General features: G+C 38.6%; 1 protein-coding gene across 2 annotated transcripts in view; it reads right to left on the bottom strand.

Moving 5' to 3' along the window:
- Window positions 1-15,459, bottom strand: part of MIGA1 (mitoguardin 1) — a 102,641-nt gene extending 87,182 nt beyond the window's left edge. Inside the window, exons 1-2 of one of the 2 annotated variants that reach the window (XM_015066258.3) lie at window positions 15,306-15,459; window positions 11,141-11,254 (exon numbers count right to left, since the gene is read on the bottom strand). In XM_015066258.3, the coding sequence (XP_014921744.1) occupies window positions 11,141-11,239 (99 nt within the window). In that variant the 5' untranslated portion in view covers window positions 11,240-11,254; window positions 15,306-15,459. Of the gene's footprint in view, window positions 1-9,296; window positions 9,432-11,140; window positions 11,255-15,305 lie in introns of those variants that run through there. The other variant, XM_027058823.2, reaches the window with a different exon arrangement.
- Window positions 15,460-17,122: the final 1,663 nt, after the last annotated feature.

The following is a 17,122-nucleotide window of genomic DNA, read 5'->3' as shown; positions in this document are numbered from 1 at the left end:
TTTGTGAGTTCCAGCCATATGTCAGGCTCTGCACTGACAGCACAGAGCCTCACTTGCCCTCTCTCTTTCTCAAAAATAAATAAACATTTTTAAAAAAAGAATTATTCTCTTAAGCAATGTCTCTACTACAGGTATCAGCAAATTTTTATTTCTTTCTGTTTCTATGTTTTTCACTCTGGAAACATATCTTCAGTGTTCATAGCAATTAAATGAGATTTGGAAAAAAACAGCAATTCCTTGAGTTAGGATACTAAAGATCCAATGATAAAATAAATTCTAAAAACAGCACTATTATTGGGATACCTGGATGACTCAGTTAGTGGACCGGGCAACTCTCGATCTCAGGGTTGCAAGTTCAAGCCCCATGTTGGGTATAGAGATTACTCAAAAATTAAATCTTAAAGAAAAATTCTAATATTTTTATTTTATATTAAATATAAAAAGAACTCTATTATTAAGAATACCTTAATTTTCAATATATTGTATAAACTGCCATGACCTCATTACCAAAAAAATACTAACTTTAGATCAAATGTAAAGATTATTTACTGCAGGAATAAATGTAAGATAACAAAATTAAGACCTCCATTAAAGAAAATAATCTATCAATACAGGTCCAGTCACAGCTAAGTGATCATGTCTGCTTAAACTGTCAGCTCTATCCAAGGGCACTGAAGTTAGAGAACTATTCTATTAAGAGATAAAAGTACAAAATTAAGGGGTCCTTGTGTGGCTCAGTCGGTTAAGTGTCTTGATCTCAGCATCATGAGTTCAAGCCCCACATTGGGTTCCTCACTAGGCATGAAGTACATAAATAAATAAACAAACAAACAAACACAAAATTAAAGCTACTCCATCAGGCATATAATGTGTTTTACTAATATAAATTCAAATACAATAAAAATCAATTCACTTTTGTTAAGATCTAAGTTCTGTTTATATATTATTTTTATATTAAAAAACCACCGAAGTTTACAGTCCTAATCTCATGAAAAAAGAAACCTTTTCCATGACAAAAAAGCAACAAATTCCCCAGAGAAAGATGTTTATCCTAAGTAATCTACAAAAGGTCTGAAAGTCTCCAGTATCACTCCTCTCATTTCTTGTTTTGTTACTTTTTTTTCCCCAGAGGAAGGTCAATTACTTTCATATCATTGCTTAGAACACTGGAAATACAGCATCCAGAATCCTAAAGCTCAGAGGAACCTTTTGTGGTGATACAGTCCATTTCGTGACCTCCAGACAAATGAAAACTAGACACATCCTATTCATTCAACATGAATTGAACATCCATTTATGGCCTAGACACTGAGAATACAAAGGAAAAGAACACTACTCCTTATGCTCAGATTTCACAATCCTCCCCATTTCATAACCTGATGCCATTGTTAAATGCTCTTGTCAAGTTTCCCCTGCCATCTAATGTATTCTGGAAGACAAGGAATAATTAGTCATACACAAGTCTCCAGCTCCAATAACTTTATTTCCCTTTACTCAGCATAAACTTCTTCCCAGAACTAAGTTGATCTATTCCTCAAACACAGTACTTACAACACCTTTTGGGTTGGGTGGGGGGGTCATTTCTACAAATTTTACTGAGGTTCTCAACTCAATTAGGGCTGGGCCTGTATCTAGATCTTGCTCACCACTTTATATCTGGACCGAAACACATTAGAGGCTTAACAAATATACTTCGAATGAATCTCTCTGATAACTAGAACACACTGCATTCAAACTGTAAACTCTGAACAAACAGGAATAACATCCTCCTCATAGGGTTTTTGTGAATAGAGATAACCTACATAAAGTAGTATCTGACACATAGCAGGCATTCAAAAATGTGAGAAATTATTTAATGTTAATTTAATTTAAAAATTGTTAACAAATCTTAGTTTGAAATAATTTTACATTGACAAAAAAGTTGCAAAGATTGTAGATTTCCTATATACACATCACTTAAGATTTTCCTGATATTAACATCTTATATTAACACATAACTCTTGTCAAAACTAAAAAATTAACATTAGTACAATATTATTTTTTTAATATTTTAATGTTTACATATTATTTTTGAGAGAGAGAGAGAGAGAGCACGAGTGGGAACAGAGGGCAAAGAGAGAGAGAACAAGAGAGAGAAACCCAAGCAGGCTTAATGCTGTCAGTGCAGAGCCCAACATGGGGCTCGAACCCACAAACTGTGAGATCATCACCTGAGCTGAAACCAAGAGTTGGCTGCTTAACCAACTGAGTCACCCAGGCACCCCTACTACAATATTACTAACTAAATTATATAGACTTTATTCTGATTTCACCAGTTTTTCCACTAATTTTCTATTTCAGGACCAACTCAGGATGTCACACTGCATTTAGAAAGATTTTTATTTTAAGTACTTTGTCTTTCTCACTTAACACTCTGAAGTTGGAGAACCAACTAAACTACTTACCACTTCATGTTGTGGTTTCCCGATGAAAAACACAATCTGCTTGTATTAACATGATACACAGTGATATACCAAAGTAATCCTTAAGAAAACCACAGATGCAAAAGAGACTTAAGTATTTTGTTTAAAGTATGCATTCATTATTTTTTAAAGATTTTATCCCTAAGCAATCTCTACATCGTGGGGCTCGAACTCACAACCCCGAGATCAAGAGTTGCATGCTCTATCAACTGAGCCAGGCAGGTGCCCCTAGAGCATGTATTCATTAAATTAAAAAACAAATACTTGGAAAATGTATTATTCCTTAAATAAATGACACAGGGAAATAGGAGTCAACATTTATTGGGGTGCTGATTCATTTTTATTGTATGTCAGACATGGTAAATTGGCTTCAAAGAGGTTAAGCAACCTGCCAAAGGTTACACAACTCTACAGTGGTGAAACATGAATCAAGATGCATTGTAGAAAGTGTTTAAATCCATTCATGTTATACATCATATATTAAAAATACTACAGGGGTGCCTAGGTGGCTGTCGGTTAAGCATCTAACTTCAGCTCAGGTCATGATGCCACGGTTTGTGAGTTCGAGCCCCACGTCAGGCTCTGTGCTGACAGCCTGGAGCCTGCTTCAGATTCTGTGTCTCCTTTCTCTGCCTCTCCCCCTCCCTCACTCTGTCTCTCAAGGGTAAAAAAAAAAACATTAAAAAAATAAAAAAAAAAGAAACTACAGTCACACCAATGACGTATCTCACTATGCAATTAATTATATAACTGAACTGCATCCAACATGGCTTCTCAATCTTTGGAGGCTGAACTAATGAACAAAAAAATCTTACGTCTTTTTTCATAAAAAAATCAATCTGGGGTACCTGGGTGGCTCAGTCAGTTGCAGTTCCACCTTTAACTCAGGTCATGATTTCATGGCTTGGATTCAAGTTCAAGCTGACATTGGGCTCTCTGCTGTTAGCTCAGAGCTCACTTCAGATCCTCTGTCCCCCTCTCTCTCTGCCCCTCCCCCGCTCATGCTCACGTACTCTCTCTCCCTCTCAAAAATAAAAAAACGTTGAAAAAATATTTTTAAAAAATCAACATAATTCTGAAGTTATAGAATTGTCCAAACAAGAACTCTGAGCTTTGGGGTGCCTGCGTGGCTCAGTCAGTTAAGCCTCCAACCCTTGATCTCAGCTCAGGTCATGATCTCATGGTTCGTGGGATCAAACCCCGTGTCAGGCTCTGGGCTGACAGTGCAGAGCCTGCTTGGGATTCTCTCTCTCTCCCTCTCTCTCTCTCCTTCTCAAAATAAATAAATAAACTTAGAAAAAGAAAAAGAACTCTGAGCTTGGGGCGCCTGGGTGGCTCAGTTGATTGAGCGTCCAACTTCAGCTCAGGTCCAACTTGCGGTTTGTGAGTTCGAGCCCCGCATCGGGCTCTGTGCTGACAGCTTGGAGCCTGGACCCTGCTTTGGATTCTGTGTCTCTCCATCTCTCGGTCCCTCCCCTACTCATGCTCTGTGTCTCTCTGTCTCTCAATAATAAATAAACATTAAACAAAAAAATTAAAAAAAAAAAGAACTCTGAGCTTTTCCTTGGCCCTTTCTTAGCCCTTTGATGCTGTTCAACCTGTAACTTTTCTTAGTGTAGGAGTCAACACTTTTTTTCATATAGGCCAAGTAGTAAATATTTTAGGCTTGTGGAACGTATGGTTTCTACTGCAACCACTTAACTCTGTTAAGTGTTAAGTGTAGGTCAGAAGCAGCCACAGATAATACACTAACAAATGAGTATGGCTGTGTCCCAATAAAACTTTACTTGCAAAACCAGGTGGTAGTCTTGATTTGACTCAGAGGCTGTAGTTTACTGACCTGCCTTAGAGCACTGATAGCATGGAATGAGTTTTGAATACTAAATACCATGACTAAGAGTATAGAACGTATACTTCAGTTTACCTGCAATGACTCTTCATATTATTTTTTTAAATATTCCATGGGACAAGTTGAACAATACACATGGCCTCAGAAAATTATTCTTAGGATTGGAAAGTAGTGGTATAGCAAAATCAATACATGCAAAGGATACAAAAGTAATTCTTAAAAAACAAATACAAAATGCTAATGAACTCTTTAAAAATTAATATTTTGATTTCTAGGCTGTGAAAAAACATATATTATCAAATGATTAAGATTGATTAAGACTGGATTGCTATAGCCAATCTGAAAAGCAATTTAAGAATGACAAATGAAAGCCTTCAAAATGTTCATACTTAATACAAATTACTCTTAAATCTATGAAAATATTCCCAGCTTAACATATAAGAGAGAGATAAAATTAAAACCATGATGAGGGATGCCTGGGTGGCTCAGTCGATTGAGCACCCAACTCTTGATTTTGGCTCAGGTCATAATCCCAGGGTTGTGGGATTAAGCCCTGTGCCAGGCTCTGCGCTGAGTGTAGAGCCTGCTTAAGATTCTCATTCTCTCTCTCTCTCTCTCTCTCTCTCTCTCTCTCTCTCTCTCTCTCTGCCCTTCTCCCCCACTTGCACGTATACTCTCTCTAAAATAAAACAAATAATAATAAAATAAATGAAAACCATGATAAAATACCATTCTCAACTTTCAGATTGGCAAGAACTCCAAAATTTGGGGAGTACAAAATAATACTATTCCTACAGAGGGCAATTTAGCAGTATCTACCAAAATTCAAATAAACTTGCTCTTTGGCCCAGATATCCAAAGTCTAAAAAATTCATCCTATGCCTATACCTGTATCCTATGGCTATGTTGTATGAATTGAGATATATCAAACTAACTCACTATAATAGCATTGTTTATAACAGTACAAGATCAGAAACAACGCAAATGTTCACATATAGAAATATTATGTAGGGGTGCCTGGGTGGTTCAGCTGATTAAGCATCCAACTTCAGATCAAGTCATGATCTCACAGTTCATGGGTTCGAGTACCGAATTGGGATCTCCACTGATAGCTCAGAGCCTGGAGCCTCCTTTGGATTCTGTGCTTCTCTCTCTCTGTCTCTCTCTCTGTCTTTCCCCCTCCCCAACTAGTGCACATGTGCGTGCTCTCTCTCTCAAAAATAAATAAACATAAAAAAAAAAAGAGAGAGAGAAAAGAAAGGGGGGACCTGGGTGACTCAGTCAGCTAAGCATCCAACTTCAGCTCAGGTCATGATCTCAAGGCTTGTGAGTTTGAGCCCTTTGTTGGGCTCTGTGCTGACAGCCCAGAGCCTGAAGCCGGCTTCAGATTGTCTCTGTCTCCCTCTGCCCCACCCCCACTCATGCACTTTCTCTCTCAAATATAAATATTAAAAAAAATTTTAAAGAAATATTATGTAGCTGTAGGAATAAAAAAACAAAGAAAAAGAAAAAGAAGATCTACATATATTCATATGGAGAGATCTCCAGGAAATTTTTTAAGTATAAAAAAATGGGAACATAGGTAGTATGCTCCCTTTTATAAGAAGGGGAGTTACATAACTGCTTTTTGCTGATATGTGAATAAGGAAACCCTGAAAGATATTCAAGTAATCTAAATGGTTACCTATAGGGAGTGGATGGGAACTGAGATAGAGTAAAACACCTGTGTGTGTGTGTGTGTGTGTGTGTGTGTGTGTGTGTATACACATATATGTATATGTATATGTATATGTCTATGTATATGTATATGTGTGTGTGTGGTTTTGATTTGTGAACCATATAAATGTATTAGCTACTCAAATAATACTTTTTAAAGAATACTATTATTTTATATCACTTTAAGGATTAAATGAGTTTGTAAATGCACCTAATATAAAATGTCTAGCATATTGCTTTACATACAGTGGATGCAGCTATGACCATCTGGAAGTCTTTTTATTTTATTTTTTTTAAGTATGTTTATGAGTTTTGGGTGGGGGGTGAGGGGCAGAGAGGGGGGGGAGAGAGAGTGAGTGAGTGAGTGAGAGAGAGAGAGAGAGAGAAAGAGAGAAAATCCCAAGCAGGCTCTGAGCTGTCAGTGCAGAGCCCAACACAGGGTTTGTACTCATGATTATGAGATCATGACCTGACCCAAAATCAAGAGTTGGAACTTAACCAACTGAATCACACAGTCACCTTTGGAAATCTTTTTAAATGTTATCCAAATGGCATAACAAAAACAAATAAAAAATACCAAACATTTAGACTCAATATTTTCACCTCTAGGAATCCACCTTAACGAAATCTAAAAATGGGACAAAGTTTCATAACTGTCGAAACAAACCAAAAACATAAAAAAAGAAATATTCAATAAACTATAGTACATATATATTCATAAAGCATTTCTAAGGGCAGAAAATGCTCAAAATATGAAACTTTATAATCTCAAATGGTGGAGGGGAACAGGGCAGTGGGGGTGGGAAGTGGGGCATGGAGGGCAGAGATATATATGCAAAAATAAAAGACCTAGAAAAAGTATAGCAAATAAGCTTTTACAGAGGAACTGTTGGTAATTTTTTTTCTCTTTTATTCTTGTCCATATTTGTCAAATTATCTTTCAAGCACATAGTCCTAAAAAAGGAAAGAAAAGAAAAGAGAGATGGGCGCCTGGGTGGCTCAGTCGGTTAAGTCTCCTGCTTCGGCTCGATCATGATCTTGCGGTTTGTGGGTTCAAGACCCAAGTCAGGCTCTGTGCTGACAGCTCAGAGTCTGGAGCCTGCTTTGGAGTCTGTGTCTCCCTCTCTCTCTTCCCCTCCCCCCCCCTCAAAAATAAATAAACATTAAAAAGAAACAAAAAAGAAAAAGTATAGCAAATAAGCTTTTACAGAGGAACTGTTGGTAATTTTTATTTTCTCTTTAATTCTTTTCTATATTTGTCAAATTTTCTTTTAAGTATATACTCCTGAAAAAGTAAAGACAGGAAAAGAGAGATAGGGCACCTGGGTGGCTCAGTTGGTTAAGTGTCCAACTTCAGCTCAGGTCATAATCTCACAGTTTGTGAGTTTGAGCCCCACATGGGGCTCTCTGCTGTCAGCAGAGAGCCTGCTTCGGATCCTCTGTCCCCCTCTTTCTCTGCCCCTCCTCTGCTCTCTCTCTCTCAAAAAAGTGAATAATCTAAAAGAGAGAGAGAGAGAGAAAGGAAAAGAGAGAAAATGGATTTGGGGATGAAGGAGATACAAGTTAAAATCTCACATTATTATATACTCCTTTTGGACAAGTTAATTAAGCCCTTAAAGCCTCCAGATCTATAAAATGGAGATGATATCTAAATTCCAGGGTTACTTTGAGGATTACAGACATTTTATGTATAAAGGACATAAATAATATCTTAAACACAGTGAACACTAGGTATAATTGCTACTTCTCATACATCTGTGCCACATCCTTCCCTATATATAAATGTAAAATTACACTATACTCCTCCCATCTGAGATACCACTCACTTTAACATGTAAGCAAGTTTTGCAAACATTGAAATGTAAAAAATGATCATCTTGGATTTAATGAAATACATTATAGCTTTAGTAAACTAAATGCTACTTTCCACACATACCTTTTTCTTCAGTACAATGAAGTACATATTGCATTAGAAACAAATATTAAAAATAAAGGGACTGTTCCCATGGAAATGGGATTCCTTAATCATTAGGAAAATGCAAATCAAAACCACAATGATATACCAACTCAGACAGCTTTAGGTAGCTACTATTAAAAAAAAAAAAAAAACAAAACAAAACAGAGAAAGATGTTTCCAAATGACGTATCAGATAAAGGGTTAGTATCCAAAATCTATACAGAACTTACCAAACTCAACACCTGAAAAACAGATAATCCGGTGAAGAAATAGGCAGAAGACATGAATAGACACTTTTTCAAAGAAGACATCCAGATGGCCAACAGACATATGAAAAGATGCTCAATGACACTCATCATCAGGGATATACAAATCAAACTGAGATACCACCTCACACTGGTCAGAGTAGCTAAAATGAACAAATCAGTAAACTATAGATGCTGGCGAGGATGTGGAGAAACGGGAACCCTCTTGAACTGTTTGTGGGAATGCAAACTGGTGCAGCCACTCTGGAAAACAGTGTGGAGGTTCCTCAGAAAATTAAAAATAGACCTACCCTATGACCCAGCAATAGCACTACTAGGAATTTACCCAAGGGATACAGGAGTACTGATGCATAGGGGCACTTGTACCCCAATGTTTATAGCAGCACTTTCAACAATAGTCAAATTATGGAAAGAGTCTAAATGTCCATCAACTGATGAACAGATAAAGAAGATATGGTTTATATATACAATGGAACACTACTTGGCAATGAGAAAGAATGAAATCATGCCATTTGCAGCAACATGGATGGAACTGGAAGATATGCTGAGTGAAATAAGTCAGTCAGAGAAGGACAGATATCATGTTTTACTCCTATGTGGATCTTGAGAAACTTATCAGAAGACCATGGGGGAAGGGAAGGTGTAAAAATAGTTACAAACAGAGAGGTAGGGAGGCAAACCATAAGAAACTCTTAAATACAGAGAACAAACTGAGGGTGGATGAGGTTGGGGGAGAGGAGAAAATGGGTAATGGACATTGAGGAGGGCACTTGTTGGGATGAGCACTAGGTGTTGTGTGTAAGCGATGAACCACAGGAATCTACCCCAAAAACCAAGAGCACACTTTACACACTATATGTTAGCCAATTTGACAATAAATTATATTTTAAAAAAAACAAAAAAAACAAAAACAAAAACAAAATAACAAGTGTTGGTGAGAATGTGGAGAAATGGGAACCCTTGTGCACTGCTGGTAGAATGAAAACTGGCAGAGCCACTATGGAAAACAATATGCCAGTTCCTCAAGAAATTAAAAATAGAATTACCATGTGATCCAGAAATTTCACTTCTAGGTATATATCCAAAAGAACTGAAGGCAGGGACTTGAGTAGATATTCATACAGTCATGTTCATAACACCATTATTCACAATAGCCAAAAGATAGAAGTAACCCAAATGACCTGTGATGGATGAACAGATAAATAAAATGCAGTGTATACATAAAATCAAGTGTTATTCAACCTGGGAAAAGAAATTCTGACGTGCTACAAAATGGATGAATCTTGAGGACATCATGCTAAGTAAAATAAACCATTCCCCCAAAGACAAACATTATATAATTCCATTTATGAGGTACTTAGAGTAGTCAAATTAGAAACAGAGGGGGAATGGAAAGTTGCTATTTAGTGGCTGTACAGTTTCAGATTTGCAAGAAGTTCCAAAGATTGGTTGCACAACAATATACCTAACGCTACTGAATTATACGTTTTATAATGGTTAAAAAGGTAAATTTTATGTTATGTATATTTTACCCCTATAAAACAAAATTAAAGGACTGTGATGAGAACAGATCCACTTCAATAACATAATTCACTGAAAATATTTTTTTTTACTTTATTTTGATTTGAGAGAGAGACACACAGAGAGAGAGTATGAGAGGGTAGAGGGGCTGAGGGAGAAAGAGAGACTCCCAAGCAGGCCCTACACTCAACACAGCCCAACATGGGGCTCGATCCCACAACCCTGGGATCATGACCTGAAATCAAGAGTTGGGACACTCAACTGAGTAACCCAGGCACTCCATCACTGAAAATAGCTTTAATGGACTATGTAAATTCACTTAAGGAGGACTATTTATTTTTAAGTTTGTTTGTTTATGTATGTATGTATCTCTACACCCAGCATGGGACTTGAAACTCACAACCCCAAGATCAAGAGTCACTTGCTCTTCCAAGTGAGCTGGCCAGGCACCTCAGTACTATTTTTTTTTTTCAAGTAATGAAATCTCCTTTTTTAAATTTTTTTTTAATGTTTATTTATTTTTGAGAGACCGAGAGAGACAGAGCACAAGCAGGGGAGGGACAGAGAGAGAGGGAGACACAGAATCTGAAGCAGGCTCCAGGCTCTGAGCTATCAACACAGAGCCCGATGGGGGGCTCAAACCCATGAACTGTGAGATCATGACCTGAGCCACCCAGGCGCCCCTACAATCTCCTTTTAAAAGTTATGAATATGAGAGGAGCCTGGGTAGCTCAGTCGGTTAAGCAGCCAACTTTGGCTCAGGTCATGGTCTTGTGGTTCGTGGGTTCGAGCCCCATATCAGGCTCTGTGCTGACAGCTCAGAGCCTGGAGCCTGCTTTAGGTTCTGTGTCTCCCTCTCTCTCTGCTCCTCCCCCACTCATGCTCTGTCTCTCTCTCTCAAAAAAAAAAAAAACATTAAAAAAATTTTTTTAAAGTTATGAATATGGTAACAAAAAGCCATGAAATAAAAACCGAGTAAGTTTTAAACCACATTAATAAACATTTTAAAGTTTTTGGTTTTTATTTTTTGTTTTTATTTCGAGAAATAGAACATGTGCACGTACACATATACCAATGGGGAAGGGCAGAGAGAAAGGGAAATGGAGAGAAAGAGAGAATGCCAACCAGGCTTTTTGCTGCCAGCACAGAGCCTGGTGTGGGGCTCAAACTCATGAAATATGAGATCACGACTTGAGTAGAAACCAAGAGTAGGACACGTAACTGACTGAGCCACCCAGGCATCCTAAACTACCTTAATAAACATTTTGACTGAACCATTTAAAACTTCAATTGAAATTTAAATACTATAAACAAAATACTATGCTCTGAGCAATAAACTTATTCGACTTCATGTTTTTTGTTTGTTTACCTGGGAGAGAGAATAGTACCAAGACAGAGGAAGATCAAACACTCTTAGTACTGCAGTCTTCAAGGAAAACTGTGATTCGCTTACTGTTTCTTCTGACATGACTCCTCTTACAACCTTCATTAAATGAAACATAAAAACATATTAGTCATTAAATGAAAGATACAAATTGAAAATCTAACTCTATCAGTGTTTTCTTTTTGCAGTTAATTATTCATGATATACTTCCCTGAAGAAAATTACGAGCCAAATTTACTCGAGCTGAAAGTTTATTAATCATCAAAGCATCCAAAAAAGAAAATGTGTTAGATTTGAACTATGAGTTCAAGTAGCACATTTTCCTTAGAAAATTACAGGTCCTAGATTCTCTCTTTTCTGCTTAAATATTTCAGCTTTTTAAAAAAATTTCAGTTATTTATTTATTTCTGGGGGGAGAGGGAAAAGAGACAGAGAGAACAAGAGTGAGAGCGAGAGGGGGGGGAGAGGGAGAGGGAGAGGGAGAGGGGGAGAGAGAGAGAGAGAGGGGGAGAGAGAGAGAGAGAGAGAGAATTCCAAGCAGGCTACACACCGGTCAGCATAGAGACCGATGTGGGGCTCACTCAGGAACCGTGAGATCATGACCCTCATCGTGGGAAACAGAACACCACAATTACCATAGGCGCATATTCATTTAGGCTCCAAGATCTCTGAGAAAACGTGAGATGGTAAGGTTAAAAATAACCTGAAAGGACTTGAGTGAATTGCCCTTGGAAAATGTGGTCTGTTCTTTAGTATGCAGATAGGGATGTTTTGCTTAAAGGAAGCCAGCTGTATATAGCACAGTGCATTCACTCCCTTTGTCTTTGCCTCTATCGTAAAGATTCTTACCGGAACATATGTATCTGCAAGGCTGCTCTCGTACACAACATACATGTACGATAGCTGAATCAGATGTACACCATTGACATGCTTTGCTAAGCTTTCTGTTGTTAATCATTGCTGATCTGTTTTTCCTGAAAACGTATATAAGAAGATGTACAATAAACCTCGGTACCTAGGGTTGTTGGCTCCGGGTCCCCTGTGCCTCGCTATACTGTTGTCTCTTTTTCTCAGTTCCTTCGCCACCCCAGGTCCACGGCCCTTTGAGGCCAACATCAGATACTAAACCAACTGAGCCACCTAGGCACCCCAATATTTCAGCTTTTAAATAAAATTTAAAACCTATTTCTTCCCACTTATTTCCTTCAAATAACAGGAGGTACAGGTACTGAAAGGAACCTGATTGGAACCATGACTCCTGGGGCTAGAAAGTAACCTCAGTTCACTGAACTGAACTTCAGAACTCAGGCGCTTATTCTCCTACTATTCCATTTTAAAGATGTTCAAAGAAATGCTACATGCATGCTATGAAATTTTAATATTGTTTTAATGCCTATTTCTATTGAAACCAAAGAAAGAGAAGTCAGATAAGGGAAGTCAGAGGTCTACAGAGAAAGCAGCTATCTCTCATAAAGGCCCTTAAGGGTAGCAGAACTTTCACAGACATGATGGTTCAGGGTCTGGGTCTATGCTTTTCAAAGCCAGAAACTCAATTTTATCTGCGTACCCAGTTGGACACACAATAAACAAATTCACATAGTACTGATGTATAAATCAGCTTACATATTTATTCATTTATAATAAGGAAATACACTAGTCAAAAAAATACTTATATATGTCATCAAGACATACCCTCTGAGATAAAACACTGTAGGAGCTAGGGGCTCCTGCGTGGCTCAGTCAGTTAAGTGCCCAACTCTTGATGTCAACTCAGGTCATGAGCTCACAGTTTGTGAGTACAAGCCCTGCACAGAGCTCTGCTCTGTGCTGACATGAGGAGGTTGCTTCGTATTTTCTCTCTCCCTCTCTCTCTGTCCCTCCCCTGCTCACTCTCTCTCTTTCAAAATAAATTTTAATACCATTAAAAAAAATGTAGGACCTAAATTCATACGTTAAAAAGTTTGCCTGGTAAACACAAAATTAATGGAATCTAAGGAATATTTTATCTAGGCCAATTAAAAGCCTGACAACAGTCTCTGGTACACAAGAGGGTAGGCTTTTCCAGAAACCAGAATTTACGTCTACCAAATTTAATATTTCTTTTCCTTGAATAGGGCTATATAAACATTACTAAAGAGAAAATAAAAATCAAAAATCTTCCAACAAAAGCTTATTGGCTAGGGGCTCCTGGGTGGCTCAGTCCAACTCAATTTCAGCTCAGGTCATGATCTCATGGTCGTGATATCGAGCCCCGCATGGGACTCCTCACTGGGCACGGAGCCTGCTTCAGATTCTTTCTCTCCCTCTCCCTCTGCCACTCCCCTGCTTCCTAGCACGCTCCCCGTTCAAAAAAGAAAAAAGAAGGGGAAAAAAAAGCTTATTGGCTATACTTTCAGTCCCTTATTTCTGCATATCTCTGTGCTTTTTGCAGACTCCAGACCACTTTCTGTTAATATGCAGACTACCCTTTACTGTTAATATCTTTTTTTTTCAGACAAGCATCAAAACCATTAAGTAGTAGTATCCTTTCAAGAAAAACAGTAATACTAAAGGTAGGTTACTGCTACTGACACCTTATTTATTCCCTACTATCGACACTCACAGAGTGTAAACTTAATCCCCCTTCACACATACTCTAACTACAATGTTTAGACCCAGTATAATTCTTTCTAATTTGTTTTTAATTAATTTTTTTTTTAATGTTCTGAATCAGAGGCAGGCTCCAGGCTCTGAGTTGTCAGCAGAGAGCCCAACCGCCGGGCCTGAACTCACAGACCAAGAGATCATGATCTGATCACAATCTGAGCCGAAGTTGATGCTCAACCCACTGAGCCACCCAGGCACCCCTAGACTCAGTATAATTCTGATTGAAGTACACTTATTCCAAGCAACAAACTGTGATAGAAACATATTGATGAGAAATACAAAGGAAATTAAACCTGAGAAAAATGGTCCTCTGGAGAATGAGATTAGGGGTATAAGGTTGTGCAGGGAATCATTTCTTTTCATTATAAGTCTTCTCTAATATTTGATTTTTTTTAAATACCTACATGTATTACTTTTCAAAAACACTACACTAAAGGGGTGCCTGGGTTGCTCGGTCGGTTAAGCCTCTGGCTCTTGATTTCTGCTCAGGTCATGATCTTCAGTTCATGAGTTCAAGCTCTTGAGTTGGGCTCTGCCCTGACAGTACAGAGTGACTGAAAACTTAATAATTAATAACCGAATAACTTTTAAAAAACTAGTCATTTCAGTTTCTTCCATAAATACTAATTAAAATAAACACGAAGGCAGTTTAATTATTATTCAAATTTGTAGAAGGCTCTAAAACATCACCAAAACCACTATATTATGTAATCATGTAACCGTTGGAGAGCTAAAAATGTGTGATAGTTTGTTTCTTAAACACCCTAAAATTCTATTCTACAGCTTGCTTTATAATTTAAGCAATAATGAAAGTCCAAATACCCCTCCCCAAACTGACGTGAAACGTAAACTCATGCACCCGAACTGAGTAAATAAACCACAGCAAAAATATTTAGTTGCAATAACGATAAAATAACAACAATAATAAAGGTCTGTGCAAGAGCAAGATCTTTTGGAGTCCTCCTTCCACAATATAAATGTGGAACAACTTTGTTTACAAAAGGGCCCTGAGGCCACAATCCTCCCTGTGCTCTATTATTCTCTGAAAGCACCAGCAAAGAAAGAGTAATCTTCCTCATTCAAAAACCACTCCCTGCTCAAACCACTGGCATTCACGCAAAAACTTGGACCACGCTAGCGGCCCTACCTCCACCAGGACCCTCACCCCCGACCTCCACAAGCACTATCCTCAGCGGTCTTCCTTTTTTTTTTTTTTTTAACCAAGGGACCAGAAAAGTGGACTCTCGCTCGGCTCGCCCGCCCAGACCCTCGGTTGAGCTCTGAGCAGTAGTCGGGAGCCCACCCTGATTCAGCGCTCCCCTTGCGGGCCTCCCTCCGGCGTGCGGACTTCTCTGGCTTTCTGTTCCTTCACCCGCCCTGGGATTCCCGAGGGCCAAGGCCGGGGCTCCTACCCGCGCCCCACCACGCCCCACCCTGCTTGCCTCGGCCCCCGCGGGCTACACGACCCCACCCGCTCCTACGCCCTCACCCTCCACCCTTGTACCTGGTGCTACGGGTCAGGTGCTGCGGGCTCACTCCTGCTTCCCAGCCGCAGCCCAGCACTGAAGAGCCGCCTGGTCGCGGGGGCGGAGTCCTTCCGGGGTCAGAAGTGGGAAGGTGGAGAGAATGTGGCGGGGGCCTTGTAGCCTTTCAGCGTGAGGGGCTACGTGTGAAGCCGCTCTCGCCATTTTTGTGTAGGGTAGAGGCTCCTGCCTTGGCAAATGAGTTCTAAAGACTGCCTAAGAACTGCATTGTTGCAATGTTGTCAACTGGTATCGTAGTTTGTAACCTTTTGAGGGATCTAGGTCTATTCAGCGAATCTGGTGCCCTGTGGGGATTTTACCCCAGAAGAATGCACATAGACTCTTACAGACGCTCATACATTATTAAAAGAAAAACATATGTACAGTATATACAAATTCAGATGCCCGAAACCAATCCATGGATCCCGAATTAAGAACTTCTACTCTAGATCCGCAGCACCTAAACTAATGAATGTTAAGAGGCATTCCAATCCAGTATCGATGAAGTTATTGATTTCAATTACTCTCCACGTTTCCACTGAATTAAAATATGTAAATATGGCCACCTATGAGTTGTCAGGCAGGGTATTCACTGCTCATAGGTTCTAATACAGAGAAAACAAGGAGGGGGGGAGCGTGGAGAATGACAATAAAAAAAGATGCTGTTTCTATTTGCAGTCTTGAGTCAAAACATTCCATCAGAACTGCAGATTTAAAAATTCCAATTACTGATCATATTTGTGGTGAAATGCCCAAATAATTTTGTAAGGATAGCTAAAACATGACAGCAGATGTTACTATTCCAACCTAAGGAACAGGAATGAATAATCATTTCTATTAGTTTTCAAAATTCCTATTTAGTCAAATGGAAACTAGGAAATGACAATACTGATGTGTGACATCACTAGATGAATAATAACCAAAAGTGCACAGAGTTCTTGGTGAAAATATTTTGCACTTTTTAAGTAAATGGAGGTATTGACATTTGAAGAACCTGGAATGTGTAAGGTTTTTTGTTTATTCTCCCAGTCTCCTTTCTGCTGCCTCCTCCCTACATCCCACAACTTACATTCAACATAATGGGAACAGCAGTAGTAATGATAAGTACCACTTAAAGCAACTTTACTGACAACATTATCTCTTTGAATTCCACAATAGACATTATGAAAGAGATATTTGTACATACTGGCTATGGATTTTACTCTTTAACAAGGGAATAAGAAATGCATATTTTCTTTATTGTCTTAAATCAGTGTAAATTGCTCCAAGCTCCCCTTCTCCTGGGTTGGCAGATTATTTGCTAAAATTCATGAAGGGAAACCTCACTAAAGTGGACATGAGGTGCTACAAGGAGAGTGGAAGGGGAAAATGTACCACTCGATGTCAATTAGAGAAAGAATCATCAATCACAAGCCCCAATAAGGAAAGAATACACTGTATCTCCTACAAGAAATCCACTACTACCCCTACAATTCAGCCAGTGAGAAGCCATCATCACCCCGAATCCTTGCTTTTCTCCAAAGGACTTTTGTTCAAAACAACCCCTCCCAACTTTCTCCTTCTCCATAAAATAATGTTCTTCTCCTGTGTTTGTCAGACTTGCCTATGGTTTGCCATAGCTTGCTTGTCCCAAATTGCAATTCTCTGTTATTCCTAAATAAAACCGTGTTTGCTGATAAAATAATTGACTTTTATTTTTAAGGTTAACATGCAATGTTAGTCATTAGTAGGTATATCAGTTAGGATGCTGTTAGCTAGAAGCAAAAAACAAAAACAAAACACAAGTAGTTTGTTTAAT

The sequence above is a fragment of the Acinonyx jubatus genome, chromosome C1 (assembly GCF_027475565.1).
Source record: "Acinonyx jubatus isolate Ajub_Pintada_27869175 chromosome C1, VMU_Ajub_asm_v1.0, whole genome shotgun sequence".
Lineage (NCBI taxonomy): Eukaryota > Metazoa > Chordata > Mammalia > Carnivora > Felidae > Acinonyx > Acinonyx jubatus.
This window is presented reverse-complemented; position numbering and strand designations above follow the sequence as displayed.